The sequence below is a fragment of the Buceros rhinoceros genome, unplaced genomic scaffold (assembly GCF_000710305.1).
Source record: "Buceros rhinoceros silvestris isolate BGI_N320 unplaced genomic scaffold, ASM71030v1 scaffold9324, whole genome shotgun sequence".
Lineage (NCBI taxonomy): Eukaryota > Metazoa > Chordata > Aves > Bucerotiformes > Bucerotidae > Buceros > Buceros rhinoceros.
This window is the reverse complement of record NW_010408809.1, coordinates 34275-50662: the sequence shown is the minus strand read 5'-3', so window position 1 is coordinate 50662 and position 16388 is coordinate 34275. Positions and strand designations below refer to the sequence as shown.

Below are 16388 nucleotides of genomic sequence, written 5' to 3'. Positions count from 1 at the left end.
TGGAAAAAGAGGTCTTTTGCAATTACTGGAGAAAAAACAACTTTGTATGTCTTCAAGATGAGGAAGATCAGAAAAGAGAATATGCAAAGAGCTAAAGTAGAAATATCCAGAAATTCTCCAGTGCCATGCAGTAATGAAGGCAGTTGGGAGACCTGTGTGCATCCCAAAACCTGAACTTGTCTATGCAAGAGTCACACAGTGGTAGTGAATGACAGACCTGGATCTGCCTCTTGTTCTAAGGAAATTGTTGGAGTGGCAAATATGGCAATGAATGAGCATAAAGTTCTAACCACAGCTCTTGCGAGTTGTCCTGTGAAAGATATTATAGGTACAGCCTGAATGATACAGTCAGACAGCAGAAATCACTAACTCCTGAGATACAAAGCTATTTAAGTCCTTACTGTGCATGGCTCAAACTATCTGATGTGAAATAAAGAGGTTAAAAATATTCTGGTATGTTCTACCATGTCTATTGCATCCTGCACTTTTCATTTTCCAAGCAATTTACAAGTAGTTATTCTGACAACATTCATCTGAAAAATATAGCAAAGTAAATACTGAGTGTAGAATGAAAAACAGAGGCAGCAGTGCCCCATTATTGAGGTCTTCTGCGAGAAAACAAGTGAGAGACCTTGTTAAAAATAGATCTGAACTTCCTGTGATGCCGCTGCAGCTATGAAGTGTTTATAACCGCTTGTTTTCACAAAACGTCCTTGGCCCATCTTTGGGAATATTTTACAGGGAAATGGAGATTGTTACTGTGGAAGTAAAAATCTTTGTCTTTAGCAGTATATCTGCTAAAGATATTCTACATTCTACAGAAGATGGGTCAGCGGCAATATGCAAAGCTTAAAACTGATAATGTGCAGCTCTCATAATGTTTTTTGACTACAGCAGCCCCAGTCTTGGGGTTTTTATGGTGTGAAGCATTAAAAAAAGAGAATGAATGAATCTCTGATACTTGTGTAACACACACACACATAGCATCTACTGTTTCTTTGTGTCTGATAAAAATCTCTGCTGCTTTTAGGAGCTGGAAGAAAAGCATCGGGAGGCTCAGATTGCAGCACAACATCTGGAGTTGCAGCTGAAACAGAAGGAACAATTCTATGAGGAAAAACTCAAAGTAAAAATATCTTCTTATCATCTTCCTTCAAGCTTTTGTGGGTAGAATGAGTTCAGGGAAAAGCAGTTGCCTTTAGGCTGTGATTGCTTTGTCTTACGAGTTGCCTTCTTGCTTACTACCTCCGGAATGTTTGGAGAGCATAGTGGAATCTGAGCAAGTTTGTCTTCTAGCCCATGCCAGTGCGCCTCATCTGTCTTTAGCCCTGCACTGAAGCGGGTGGCGTTTGAAGTCACAGCTGTAGGAAGGCAGTTGTTGATTGCAGTTTGACTGTTGCTGACTCAATAATACTTACTTCATGCTATAGGATCTCCCACCCCGAAAAAGCTTTCAGTTCCTACTGGTAATTTTCTCTGAGTAGTTACACAGCCTACCTGCAAGTTTTAAATTCAGCAAATACTAGAGCGTTTCTGAAATTCCATTTTCTTGGAGCTGTAACATCTGCCAAGAAGCCGCAGAAACCACCCACTTTGTTTTTGTCTTTTCCAGAGTAGCGCAAGACTTTAACAAACAGTTAGAAATAGAATCACAGACACCCATCTAAAATCAGTAAAAATAAATTGGGAAATAGGAGTGCGTGCCCTGGCTAAGGATTCTCCTAAAGAACCTGCAGTTTGCATCAGCCAGTAAATGCATTTTGTAAGAATCTTTGTTTCTACTAAGCAAGATCTGTTTTCAGCAGGCTTTATCTAGTGTGTTTACCCAGGGCTTTAATTCTACATTGCAGCTTAAAATTGAGCGGATGTAGTGTTTGAGAGAAGAAATTCCTATGGGAGAAATATGAAGGAAAAGAAGAGAAGTAAAGTTTTCTGGTAGACCCGAGCATGTGGTAACTAGTAATGAGAGGAGAGAGGTAGAAAGCAGGAAGATCAGAGGCAGGTGTTGGGAAAGGAGAAGCATAAAATCTGGAAAAGAGGATAGGGGTTGGAAAAAGAATTAAAAGAAAAAGAGAGCCAGTGATTATGGGGGAGTCGGGAAGCCATGTGAAAGAGGTTCCCAAAGGGATGAAAAAGGACACGGTATGTTTTAACTAGAATGGTAAAAAATATCCAGTGGTGTCCAGACTTGGTGCCTTTGACAACTTCTCTTTGACGGAAACGACCTTCAGTTTAACAACTGATTTAAAGCTCTGGACATACATACATACCAAATGTAACAGTGAGTTTACTCCTGTTGCTAATGACAGGTATTCGTGCCACAAAAAGGTGACTTTTACTTAGCTGTTTCATTTGGTGTCTCTGACTTGAAGAATTTGTAGGGTCTCAGTTGCCTTCTTGTGCATATACATCGAACTTGCAAATTACATCCGAGCCATGCTGGTAGGGTGGCAGAGGATGTGCACTTCCTTACTTCCTCTGCTACGCATTTTGGGGTATAGAGTTTCTGTTGCATTAGTCTGCAACATTTCTTGAACATGGTTTATATGACTTAAAATAATAATTAATAAAAAATTCATAAAATTCCATCACTAGATTCAGTCTTCAGAGATAACTGAGGGAGGGCTCTTTTTTGGAGTTTGCTCTTCCGTGGATTGCATGCAATTGCATCTTGGGTTTAATTTTGCTTGAGATATGATCAGTTGCTTAAAAAAAGTCTATCTTTCTTGATGCTTTTCTTTCTGCTTGCCCTTTGCCCAGTGAAACAGATATAATTTAGACAAAAGAAATGTCTTAATTTAGGTGTTGGAAAATCAGATGAAGAAAGATCTTGCAGATAAGGAAGCACTTGAGAATATGCTCAGAAGACATGAAGAAGAAGCACGTGAGAAGTGTAAAGTCCTGGCTGAACAGAAGGCGGTATGTATAGCTGCATTGGAAATCAAAGTATTTTAAGAGTAGCTTTCTGAGACCGATTTCAAACAAGATAATCTTGATTGAGGTTCTGTAGTGCTGCTGAGCTGTTTTGAAGGAAATCCACTGATTAATACTGATTTTATAATACATGTTTGTTTTTTATTTTTATTTAATGAGTCTTCAAGAGTATTTCCTTAAAAGTAGCCACATAGCTTGCTGTGTACCCATCATTTTGTGCATTGACCTGTGGGTTGCTTTCTCCTAATATTAAAGCAGTAGCAAGCAGTTGTAAATAGCTGCAGTAATTGCATCTGTGATGCTCTTTTGCCCATTTGATCGGTTTTCTTTTACTAGTTTTTGTTTCTGGAAAAAGTTCAGACTTGTTTTTATAATCACGTCCGTTGTGTAGTCTCAAAGGACCATTGCTCTGTTTCAGATGATCAATGCAATGGATTCAAAGATTAGGTCGCTGGAGCAGAGAATAGTGGAGCTGTCCGAGGCCAATAAACTGGCAGCAAATAGCAGCCTTTTTACCCAGAGGAACATGTAAGTACAGCAGCTGCCATCGTACTGGTCACTGCTGAACAGCTGACAGGAAGAGCTGTTCTCTTCGCGGCAAAGCGGTTCTTGTCTGCAGGCCTGCTGTGCTCCCTGCTTGTTTTTCGGTGGTGCAAACATAACACTTGTTCTTCAAACAGTTGTGGTTCACTGCGTGTTTGTTTCCTCACACATGACTAGGAAATTGGTTTGTATCACAGTGTTTACTTTGGAGCCTTTCCTAAGGCTGGCACTTTGCGCAGGTTTACCAAATGCGTTAAATGAATACTAATAATTTTAATGCCTAAAATACCTCTGGAGAAGCATATATTCCTTTTTTGAACATACATATTGCCAATAGTTTTACATTTTCCTTGATTCCTGTGGCAGTTATGTGATGTTGAAATTGAAAACATTAAATAAATACCTTTCTTTCAAACACTCCCTCCTGCCCTGATGGGCGAGAAGACGAGTAAGAAAACTGGCTATGCCAAGAGCTATTTCTGCATGTGTTTGAACTGACAGTTGCAAGAATGAGACATTCTGTTACTGAAACGGGCAGTAACGTGAAGTAGCAGATAACCCAGATTCAGAATGCTGCTTCGATGCGTTTTGTTTTCTTCCCAACCCAGGTAGCATTGCAGATCTCTCTGCTGCCTTCTCTGCTTCAGCCTCCCTTTAGGTCTCGTGAGTGACTGGTGTCATAGTCAGTCAGCACATACTGTGGTCAAGATCTAATGTCAGCTTGAATCACTGTGTAACCACCAACTGTTGTGGTGGTGAATTCTTATTTTTTAAATGCAGAGGAGAGATTCTCCGTCAGATCATTTTGTCTGCCTAAACTTTCTTTTGCTTTGGATCTTAGCTCAGATTCCTTGCCCTTACAGTGATGTTTTCCCTTCATAAATAACTTAAAGGCATTCTACTTCAAGTTCAGGAAAAAGCACGGGTTGTTTGAAACGTCCTGCAAGGTGGGGCTAACAGGCTGTGTGCTCATTCTGAGCTGAGAGATTCACCAGCTTTGCCTGCCTGCAGAAAGGTGGGTGCAGTGTCAGGCGGTGTCTCTGTGGGTAGTGCTTGGAGAGATTCATCTATAATATTGAATAGAATCAAGCAAGAATGAATTTTGGCAAAGAGCTGCTTTGTTTTTTTCCCTTTTCAGTCGTGATTATGCCTCCAGATATGTAATGGCTCCAGTTTTTGTTGAATTTCAAATATCTGGCAAGTTATTTTAGCCTGAGCGGCCAAAAATATTCACAGAAATAACTGAGAAATGTAGTTGTGTTGCTTTATGCTCCCAATGTCTTCCAGTATAAATCACCCTGGAAGTTTGTTGAGGCAGCAAAAGCCGTAACTTATCTTTGGTCTGAGATAAAACAGAAGCACTGTGTCAACATGTACCTGGGAAGCATATGCAAGGTCCAGCGTCTCTGTCATTGGTGCTGGACTGAGCTGAGCTAGATGCATCCTCCGAGAGTAAGATGGTTAACTGGAGGTCCACAGAAAACAAGAAAAAAGTATAATAATGTTTTAACATATGATAGAAGAGATTTTTGAGGGACATATTGTCAAGTAACATAATTTTTGGTAGAAGCTAGTACAGAATTATCGATATTTTAAGAGAAGATTGCTGTATTATGCTTGCAGATAGCTACGGAATTTGTGCTTATTTTGTGAGAAAGTATGAATCTGTTGTTGAACTGTATTTTGAATCCACAAAGCTGCAGCTAATCTGAGCGTGTTTGAAGGGCAGAACTAGTGATTAAACCCTTCAGCAGAGAGGGGAACTCTGTTAGCTTTGTTCCATCAGAACCTGAGGAAACTCATGGTTATCAGATTCCTGAGAAGTTAGTCCAGCAAACAGAGGAGTGAGGTAACACCACCTGACAGTTCTGGCTGCCAGTAATCTGTAGAGGTAAATTAAAGCAGGAGAAAGGGTGAAAGGGGAGTTCTGTGAGCAGTGCACAAAAATGTGAGTCAGAAGACTGAGGTTCTATTTTTAGTTTTGTGAAGTCTTCCTATTTGATCTTGGGCAACCCACATAATTTCTCTGGGATAGGATTAATAACAGCTTATCTCACCGTGAACTTCTCAAAATATTAATTCGTTAATATATGTAGAGCTTTGTGAGGCTTCTAAGTAGAAAGCACACAATGCGGGATAAAATGATTCCAGGAATTGTAAATAACGTAGAAAGACTTTTTTCCTTTTTTTATGATGGTATCCATTTCAAATTCTTATGGTAATAATTAATTGTTGTCAGCTCTCAAAATTCTTGTGAGCACAATTAATTATTTTTGTTCACTTTGAGATTAAGAGAAAAAAGCTTCGCTTCAGTGTAGGTCAAGTTCTAGATCCATTACAACTTAAAAATCCCCAACAGAACAACCCACAGTGCGCTACTCCCCCAAGCCCTGAGCCACAGGGTTTGTCTTATCTCATGGTCATGTGTTGTGGGGAAGCAACTATTCTTAGCGTTTATTTTTCCTGTGTAGAAAATCGTGTAACAAGGAATTGGTGAAATGAAAAGAATGAACCGTAGCTCAAATATTGTTGTGGGTTACTGCGTACGAAACGAATTTTTCTGTGCAACTTGCAACCATGGAATGTTAGTGCTCTGGGCACACGTTGATGAATACACTAGAACATGGCTCTTTTGCAGACAGGAGTAAAGAGTTGGCTTCTTTGTGGGTTTGTTTGGGTTTTTTTCCCAGCTGGGATGTACAGTTTAAGCTATGAGCTTAACAGGAAACTTGTAGTATGTTCTGCCTTACTTCACCCCCGTGAAAGGACGTATGTTCAGGACGTTTTGGGTTTGTCACTCGTGCTTTTCTCCTGTCAGGAAAGCCCAAGAGGAGATGATTTCAGAGCTCAGGCAACAGAAGTTCTACTTGGAAACACAAGCTGGAAAGCTAGAGGCCCAGAATCGAAAATTAGAAGAGCAATTGGAAAAGATGAGTCACCAAGATCACACTGACAAGAACCGCCTGCTGGAGTTAGAGACGAGGCTGCGAGAGGTGAAAACTGGGGCTTAATCCCTCCAAACAAACTTACTTGAATGTACCCATTTTGAGAATTATAGCGAGAACTGGAATTAAGTTGTTTTAGTTCTGTGTGTCCTAAGAAATGATATTTTAAGGTGTTTTAATTTAGTTTGGTACTTTTTTTCCCTAGGAAAAAAAATTAAAAATTAAGGATTTCTCATTCTTAGACATAATTGAATCTGAGCTTTTAGACTATCTGGCTTTCTCAGAATCATATATCTATTTTTTTGGCACAATATCCAGCTAGAGTGGTTCTGGAGTAGAGAATAGAAGCTTTCCTATGTACAGTGACCAGCTTAACCACAGCCTTAGAGTCAACAGCACAGAAACCAAAGGACACCACAGACCTGCTATAAGAAAACGGGAGGCCCCTTGCTTCACACACATTTCCCAGAAGCTTTCTGGAAAGGAAACCTAACAGTAATGTGAAAATACGCGTATTTAAAGATTTGTGAGCTCTGCTTCATTTTCAGTTTTGTATCAGCTAGATTGGATCCACTTCAAATCTTCTTTTGCCTTCTCAAGTCTCACTCCACTAATTTTCAGCTAAGACTGGAATCTTGCTTTTAGCTAAGAGGGTTGGATGACCAACACACGTCCTTGTTTGTCTGGAAGGTGGTTGGGACCAGCGTGAGATTTCTGGCAGGCTTGTTGCACAGCTGCAGCACAGCAGACAGATTCACTTGGGATAGCAGAGGGCCTGAAGAAGGTGCTACGGTTTGGAATTGATTTGGGGCACCCAGTTCTGTTCTGCTGCTTGTTCATTTCTTGTCTGGGTGAACTGGTTGGTTTCTTTAAAAAGAATCTGAAGGGAAAATGAAATATGAAAGCCAGTTGCAAAATGTATGTAATGTTTACACACACGTAAAGATTAGTATTGATGTTGATGCCCAAAGATTCTCAAATAAAGATTCCTGGAGGTTCTCAGTTTCACTGAAGAAAGTTATCACAAACTGCTTTGTGCTTTTTTTGTCAGCGTTTGGTAGGTGGTGCTGGAGTCACAGCGGGAACTATTCTTGCTGTTTCAGAATGCCAGGTTACTTGTAGCCTTTTTTTCAAAGCAAACCAGTAGGTTTTGGGTAGCAGACTGTGTCCTTGACTTTTCAGCGACTTAAGCAATCGGTCAAGAGCTGATTTTTGGGATAGACATGGCAACGGCATCTTAAAGTGAGCTCTGAAATGAGATTACATGGCCTACGTTTTCTTTGTCAGTAACTTGTATTTGGATGCTGCTTTTTCTTTCCTCAGGTTAGTCTAGAGCATGAAGAACAAAAGCTGGAACTCAAAAGGCAGTTGACAGAGTTGCAGCTGACACTTCAGGAGCGGGAATCTCAGATTACTGGGCTGCAGGCTGCTCGGACAGCCCTGGAGAACCAGCTCCGCGAAGCCAAAACTGAACTAGAGGAGACTACAGCTGAGGCAGAGGAAGAGATCCAGGCTCTCACGGTGAGCCCTAAATTCACGCTATGAGCTGTATAGAGAGATCAGAATTATGTAGGTGCATGTTTCATAAAGAGGTTAAAATGAATTTATACTATTTAGCTTTTAGTTTTCAGAACAGGATATGAATTGTGCCACGTGGTGATAGAGGCAGGAATGGCTAAAATGTCAAACTTTGCCTGTCTTCAACCCTGCGAATGCTTCCTAGTAGAGTGTCACTGCTGCCAGACCTGATCGTTTGTAAGAGCATGACTACTTTTGTGATGGGGTGAAAGTTGCGTATGGCATTGTTATTGTTAGAGTTTTACTCTGAGTTCCTTATTTAAATACCACCTCATGAATTTGAAAGTACTTGAAGGTCAAAATGTTTTGATGCATTTTCTCCTTTCAGTTATCCTGCTTTGAGGATGCTTATTTTGGGAGAAAAAAACAAACCAAAAACAGATTCCTGGGAAAATAGTGTTAGCACATAATGTTATTCCAAACGCTTATTCATTAAAAATTGTCACGTGTGTCTGGCAGTCTCTGGTGAGGTTTGTGAGTGAGATAAATTTTAAAAAATGGAATTGAATTCCTGCCTCCCTCCTTTTATCCCCCCACTTCCAGTAAATGGAATTCTGAATTGTATGCTACTGGTTGCTGTCTCTTGAGTACAAAAAGATGCTTTCATGCTGCTTGATTCTAAGAAATATTTCCTCCATAAAAGATTCCCAGGGCTGTGGGGGGAGAGAGAGGAGAAGTATATGCCCTGCTTCCAGATCAGTCTTCAACGACCTTCAAATGCAGTTACTCTGAAGTGGTGAAAATGTGCATTCTCTGGCCTCAGTGGCATTTGATTCAAGAACTGTTCCGCATGTTTCTGCCATGGCTGTTCTTCGGAAGGGGTGGCGGCCTCAGCTGAGATAGGTGCTTCCATTATGTTGATGCTTTGAGTAGAGCTGTTCTAACCACCCTGAGTTGTTGTAAAGCGGGTACTCGCTGGGAGAAGTACAGCAGCAACATCAGGAGTACCTGAACGGACCATGGCATCAGTGTCCTTTTTGCTCAAACCTGAGGTAGTCCTCTCCCAGCTGAAAGCTTCGCCTAACAACTTTATCACTGCCAACGGGATGGTGGTGTGCTTGATGGCTTTACTCTCTACCACCAGGGAAACACGAGTATTTCTGAGCTGTGTTCACTCAGTCATTGCTTCAGTTCTTTTGGCAAAATGGGTAGTGCCTTTGGACTGGTTGCTGTAAGACAGTCCAGGTCAGTGGGCTTGGGAGTATTTCTGTTAAGGGTTTTTTAATACTCTTTTGTATTTTTCATGTTGCCTGTGGCGGATAGATGGCTTTTTAGCTCTTGTATTTGACTTCTGCTGAAGTTTTTTCCTGTTTAGTCTCTTGGCTCTAAGGAAAATGTTCTGAATGAAGAAAGGTGGCTGGATGTGCTAGTGCACTAACCTTTCATTTGTGAAGTTTTCGGATAGCATATGGCAGTAGACACTTGCTAAATCAGTTTGATGAATTTTGAGAGAGGCCATGAGGCTGAAACAAGAACTTCTGCTTTGTCATGCTTTGCTTGTAAACTAGGAGGTCAAATGGTGCATGCAGTATGGCATTCTTTAAAATCAGTGTTTGCACTGTTCCATACTTTGGATGCTGTCTTCTGAAGAATTGATTGTTATGTTTCATCAGTGGGTTTTGGAGAGGCTCGGGATTAACTGGTGCTTTGTGGTAGGATTCAGATAGATTGGCAGAGCTGTTTGGATAGCTTGCATAATACATTACTGTTTTTCTTTGCAAGCGTTAAATTGTATGCAGTATTTATTTTATACGAAACATCAGTCTGGAGACGGAAGTAAAACCAACTCAAATCTAAATGTCAAGAATGTACAAACTTCACATGGAATCGACATGTCTTCTGGTGACCATTTCAGAGGGAACCTTTTACATAAATCAATTCTCGGGTTTGCACGTTATTCTAATGTAGGTCAGAATTGGGAGTGTAAGTGTATTTTGATGAAGTCAGATGTGACTTTGCTAATCAGTTCTTTGCCACTCCAGAGTGCTTCATAGCCTGCAGCATCTGCCTTCCAAACTTTGCTTGCTGGTAGATTGTTCTACAGTTTGTTTAGCAACAGCTGTTGGATTCGAATTCTAATGTATGAAAAATTGATGATTAACTTCTTACCTCCTTTAGGCACATAGAGATGAAATCCAGCGTAAATTTGAAGCCCTTCGTAATAGCTGCACAGTGAGTATTAAATACAAATCATTGAATTATTTTGAAATCAAGGATAAGGAAGCAAACTATTTATTGATTTAATCCTTGATGACAGTAGTTCCCAGCGTGGACTTCTGGCTTCGAGGTGTTAGTAGGAGCTAGACGGATTTGATTTGATTTCTTCCAGGTTTCGGGTAAACCTCAATTTTGAGGTTTTAGTCTGATCATGAAATTGACACTATTCTTCTTTCTGGAGAAGAAAGTAAATTAAAATATCTCATTGCGGTGCAGCTAATAAGAATGGTGTAGCAGCTGCAAAACATGACTGTAGGTGAAGATATTTTCTGCTCACAAGAAGAAAAGTTCTGCCTGTCCAGATCATCCTGAGCTGCACTGTAGATCTAGGCCGGAGTGGAAGAGCATTCATGCTACTTTCGGTTTTAAGGAGGACTTCAACACTGTTTGAGGAGGCAAGAGACTTTTTGGTTCCAAATAATACATTGACATGTAATCACGTGCTCAGAGAGGACTCTAGATCTTAATCTGCACCTTCTACTGCTTGACATCTTTTGACATGTTTTCAGATTCATTTCATCAATCCAGGACAGATGTCCGAGGGTTTGTCAATCAATGGGGATTCTCGCAGATTAACACTATCTTCAGACTTAAGATGCTTGATGGAGAGCATCTGTCTTCCGCTGACAGGAATTACAAAAGGACCACAGTCCGCTGGAGCAGCATTGATTGTCAGTCTTTCTAGGCTTTTCCTCCTTACCCCAGCGTGTAAGCAGGGCTTAATTGCTGCTTTTTTTATCTCAATTGTTTCCCTACTTGCGGTGATGTCTTCAAACGTAATTTTTTTATGCCGTAGTATCCTATGTGCAAGTTTTCATTTTTCAGAAATACCCTTTCAGGATGAGAGTTATCCTGTTTTCCTCAGTTGCTCTTTAGCTGTAAGCAAGGGGTTTCTTCTGTTCATAGAATATCCTGATACGAAGAAACGAGGAAGCAGAGCTTACAAAAATGTGTTAACCTCTATGTAAAAGAAATCCTGCACAAGAAACTTTGCTACTTCTTCCCTTCTTCACTTACTTTGATCCTTTAGCTTCCATATGTGCTATCACGATTCTAACACCCCCAGCAATCTTCTTTTGTTCTGTCTTGCCCTTCGCACGGATGGACAGCTTTCTGTGAAAATACTTATGTTAGCTCCACGCAGGCAAAAACCAGCCGTGGAAGATACGCAGCTTCTTTTCACGGCATGGCAGGCGGGCTTTCAGAGGTGGCAACTCATTATCTAGTAACACTTGAGCTCCCCGAGTGTCGTGAACAATCTCCCGCAGTGAAGAATGACCCATAACATTTCAAGAATGTTGAGAGCTTCAAAGGTTCTGCATAAAAGGATTTCTAACAGCATTGCGCATTGTAAGGCCCTTCAGTGGGATAAGTGGGATCAGACATCCTCATCAATAAGAAATTAATCAAATAGTTCCTAAGTGAATAATACATGCTCATCACACATTCTGTTTCTAGCCCAGGAGAGTGCATGTATAATTTAATTGACCATGGACAGCAACTCTCTTGTTCTGTCATGAGTAGGTCTAGCTGTCCATCCTGTCTACTGAGAAGCCCTGGAAGAAAATGTGGGACAGTCTTCTACTGACAGGGAGGGATCAGGGACCGTTTATTACGGTGCCTTCACCAGATGTTTCAACATCTTTTTTTTGTCTGACTGTGACCAGCGTGATGCAGGCTCTGCTTTTTGGTGGCCATGTGATTCTACTTGAAGGTGATCAGAATTTATAGGCCTTTATAACACATCAAGGGAACAATTGTAATATGCTGCTACTTATGCAGCGTAATATTGAGTGGTCTTCTAGCACGTTTTCAGAAGATATTATTTTTAATCTGAAACAAACTTTGGGCAAACTTTGGTTTGGAATTGTGTTTTCTTTAATCTTTTTGAGGCGCCCAGAAGAGCTTAAGAATGATGAAAATAAGATTACACAGGGAAAAAAAAAAGACCGAATTACTTCAGTACTTTCATGGTATTTAAAAGATAAATAAAAATCCTCTCCTTTCTTTGGTGCTTCTCCTGTTTCTCTAGCTTCCCAGAGGTCACAGCCTCCAGCTGCAAGGAAGGCTTACACCTCAGATACGCGCGTCTGCTTTCCTTGTGCCCTCGCTGCACTCTTGTTCTGCCCTTTGCTGGGTCTCTCACCAAGCAGACGTTTTTTAGTTTCTCCTTGTGTCCGTTTTAAGTTGGCTGTGTTTTGGGGTGCGTACGCAGAGGCCATTGCTGTGGTGTTGGTCATCATTTCTGCCTTGTCTGTGAACTTACATTCAGTTGCTGTGATAGCTCTGCATTGTTCCATCTTGTGACATCTCTCTTTTACTGCTGGAGGTCAGAAAGAAAATGGTAGCTTTTGCCTTCTCTGTCTATTAATAGAGTGTGCGAGAAATAATAGGATGTGTAATTACAGTAAAAATGGTAAATTGTGGTACCTGCAGTACACACACAGATACACGAGAGCACATTTTCTTAAATAGGAAAATTTTCTTAAATAGGAAAATGTACGTATTTGTCAGTTGTTTCCATCTGCCTCTTAATTAAGACTTGTTGCTGGACCATCAACACAATTGAAGTTAAAAATGCAACTAAGTTACCTAAGTAACAGGAGGATTGTTCCAAAAAAGAACACGTTCCGTAGGCAGGTAGAAAAGTAAATATTTAGAAGAATCCTATAAAGGATCCTATAAAGCACTCAGCTTAGTAAACCACTGTTGCTGTTCCAGGCAACCACCACCTGAATCTTCGTGTTTCTTTCAGGTTCGGGCTGCTGCTTTTCCCCCAGTGAGGAGAGTGGCATTTCTTAATACTAATTGGATATTGCATTTCCATTATTCAGGATTTCTCCAATAGAACAAGGTTTATCTCCCCTCCTTCAGGTTCTTTTGCCATCATCTTGTGTTCCTATCTTAAGCAGTAACAAGCTTGGTTCTGCACTTGTCTGTGACACTGGATATTGGGGCATTCAATCTGCAAGCCCGTTCATATATGAAGTCCCGCTGACTTCGGTCCAAGATCCCAATTCCACACTGGCTCAATGAGTTGCATACGAGAATAGTCTGTGTTCTTGAACTGCCAGAATTATGTCTGCAGATGTTACCTACTTTGATCTTAAATTATGTTTCAGAGTGGAGGGATCTTGCCCACTGCAACAAGGCTAATACTCAGGCAAAAACTTTTATACAGCTTTGTTAAATTTGTAAACCCAAAAAATGGGCTGTTGGCTGGTTGGGGTTATCGCTGGTTCTCATTTCACAGAAAATGGGATGGCAGATGCCAGTTACAGACAAAAATGGAGCTTTGTAGTTTTGGTAGCCGGACAAAAAGTCAGACTTCCAGGGTGTTGATGAGGTGTTGCTGTGAAAGAGGCTAATGGGACCGTCACCATGGACAATGACATCATCATCATTTGAGGATGAGGCTTGTGGTTGGTAGAGGCAGCTTGTCTTCTGGGATGCAGGACAGTGGAGTGCAGGAGACTGTGTGTTTTAACAGTGGGTTGCTGTGGAGAGGAGTGCAGACTGTGCCATGTCCTACTACCCTGCAGCTGCTAACGAGAGCAGTGTCCTTCAAGCTAAGCCGGTTTGAGACCCATCTCCATGTAAGGTATGCTTCCCGTCACAGAGGTCTGACGATGGAAGGGGGCAGAAAGCGAGGAGTTCATTGTCGTGTATCGATCAGACAGGTAGAGATACAAGACTGGTGTCTCTGCAGCTCCGTTCGTGAAGAGGCTTGGTGTTCTGCTCCATTGCAGCACTGGCTTTTCCTCTGCTGGAAAAGCTCTGTCTCTCGAACTGAAATGGAGGTTAAGTAGGGTAAGGCGAAGCAAGTCTGATGCCTGCTCTTGCTTCCTCCTCACAATAATTTGGGGCTGAGAGATAGTTTTTTCTTTTCTCCTATTGACTGCTGACAGCTGGCTTTGTAGTAAAGGTTAATGGGGTGGGAGGAGTGGAAATGGATAGAGTAAGACTATGCATTAATCTGGAAGTTCTGAATTAAGGTTGTGTGAAACATTGCGTTAAGCTCCAAACGACACGCTGCCGATAGTGTCCTGAGGCAGTTTACCTTGCCGCGACCTCACACCTTCCTGCATGTTTGTCAGTGGCATCTGAGAACTGGGATGAGTTCACGAAGGAAGAAGGTTATGGAGAAGTTTGCAAGCTGCAGTCAGTAGTATTCTAAAACTGCTTCCTTTTCTCCTTTCCCTTATTATTTTACCTTTCGTCTGCGGAGCATATGGATTAAATTTTGTATGTTGTGTCTGGTGTGTGAACCTAATCATCATGGCCCTGGACTGCTTGTTGCTCTGATATTTCATTTGTAGTCATGCCTGGAGAAGTTTGTAGAGCCAGGCGTGTGTCTGCGCTATCTGACAGTGCTTTTCCGAAACTCTGCGATGGGGGGGAATCGTGCTGAATGCAGGCACTTTTGCTGAAGAGCTGTTAGGGCTGGGCTGTTCTGTAATATTTAAAAGTGAGATACAGTCTTCTGCATCAGGATAAAGATCAGTTCTGTGCTTAGATGTGGCGTGTAGTGAACTATCTCCAAGAGTAGTGTGGTGTAGTTAGATTATATTTCTGGTTTATGGATTAGTTGTGATGCAGTTGTGCACGGACTGAAGAGGAAATTTCAGTTGCTCTGTGAGTGATGATACAGTGGCACAGTTACAGTGACTGCCTGGATTGTCTGGAAGTGCTTTTCCAAGCTTTCAAGTGTTTGGTTGTTTTATTAACTTTAAATGTGAAGATTTTTCTAATCATATGATGGATTTCTAAAGGATCTAATAGTGTTTTCTTACAGACTTTCCTTCAAATTTAACTGTAGAATAGCTCAGGATTAGTTGATTGGTTTATCTGGGTTTTTTTGCCTGGGGATTTCCTTAACTAAAAAGAGAAATACCAAAAGCCATTCGCTTACCTGAAGAGTACAGGCTTCTGGCACAGGTGGTACATACGTAAGCCTAAGACAGTGTTTCCTATGCAGTGTGGGGGTTTGATCGGTGTTTGCTTTCTTCTTGGTTCCCAGGACGGGTGTTTGTATCACACGATGTTCCGTTTTCCTGTGTCAGGATTATTACCCATTTACAAACTCTAGCCCTGTTGCGTTATACAAAGCTGCAGATAGCTTTTGAAAGTTGGATTTGTTAAGAAATTTCCCCTTTTCTCATGAAAAAAGGAGAATTGTACTGAAAGGAACAAATTTTCTCCATTTAAAAAATTTGAAAATCTACCAATCTATACAGATGACGTTACATAGGATATAATATATTTGGCATTTAAGCCAAGCCACTTTGGAGTTGTCAATAAATACACTGCTATGAATATATTCAAGAAAGGAGATCACGTCACTCCTGGAACCCTTCTTTCTAACCGCTTTGTTATTAGTCTCAAGTGTTCCGGAAATATCCTGCTACATAAAATGTTACAGTGCAATATAAAATGGTCTGGTTTAATTTTAGTTATGTTCAGGGAAAGAAGTCAAAATCTCAGAACGTAGAAAAAAGGCGAATGGGAGCTTAAGTTCCAGCCCTTAAGGGATAAAATCAACTTGAATCACAGCCCCTTTAAAAAAATTAATGAAGTAGTTTGACTCATTACCTCACGTCACCTTATCCTTTGTGTGTTTCCCCCATCTCTGCCTTCTTGTATTTCAAAACTAGTTTAATAATTTTTATATAAATTATTTGTATTACCATCTGAAATATATGTGGAAGGAACCATGGATGCGTAAAGTACATCTTACAACTGCCTAGACACGTAGTGTGGTTAAGAACAAAACCAAAAACAAGTAGAAGAAAAGGAGAGATCATCTGATCTGGCACTTAGCAGAACCTCAGATGTTACTTGTGAGAATGGTAGGTAAAACACTGTAAAAACAATCTTCTTTTGTTTGTGTAAATACATTTTTGAGTTCTGCGCCCTACAGACACTATAGACATCGGCACAGCCGTATGGCACAGGCTGAGTTCTTCGAAAACGCGTTGCACGCAGTACAGAACGAAATGTGTGTGTCGAATGGGGCAGAAAGAGCGCTCGAGAACCAGCCGCGCGGTCGGATTTTCGTTAGAAATGTTGTGCTTTAAAGCATGAATCATTTCAATTTGCCCCTGAACATATGGGGAGCAGGAGCTCCCCTTCACCCAGCAGGCAGAAATGTCAGTTGGACTTTTCCTGCTG

At 41.0% G+C, this 16388-nt stretch overlaps 1 protein-coding gene across 2 annotated transcripts in view; it reads left to right on the top strand.

Annotated features, from left to right (window-relative positions):
- CIT (citron rho-interacting serine/threonine kinase) overlaps nt 1–16388 on the top strand; it is a 70417-nt gene that overhangs the window by 33517 nt on the left and 20512 nt on the right. For both annotated transcript variants that reach the window (XM_010134992.1, XM_010134990.1), the window contains 6 exons: nt 1031–1126; nt 2803–2919; nt 3353–3462; nt 6296–6470; nt 7746–7943; nt 10119–10172. In XM_010134992.1, the coding sequence (XP_010133294.1) occupies nt 1031–1126; nt 2803–2919; nt 3353–3462; nt 6296–6470; nt 7746–7943; nt 10119–10172 (750 nt within the window). The remainder of the gene's footprint in view (nt 1–1030; nt 1127–2802; nt 2920–3352; nt 3463–6295; nt 6471–7745; nt 7944–10118; nt 10173–16388) is intronic.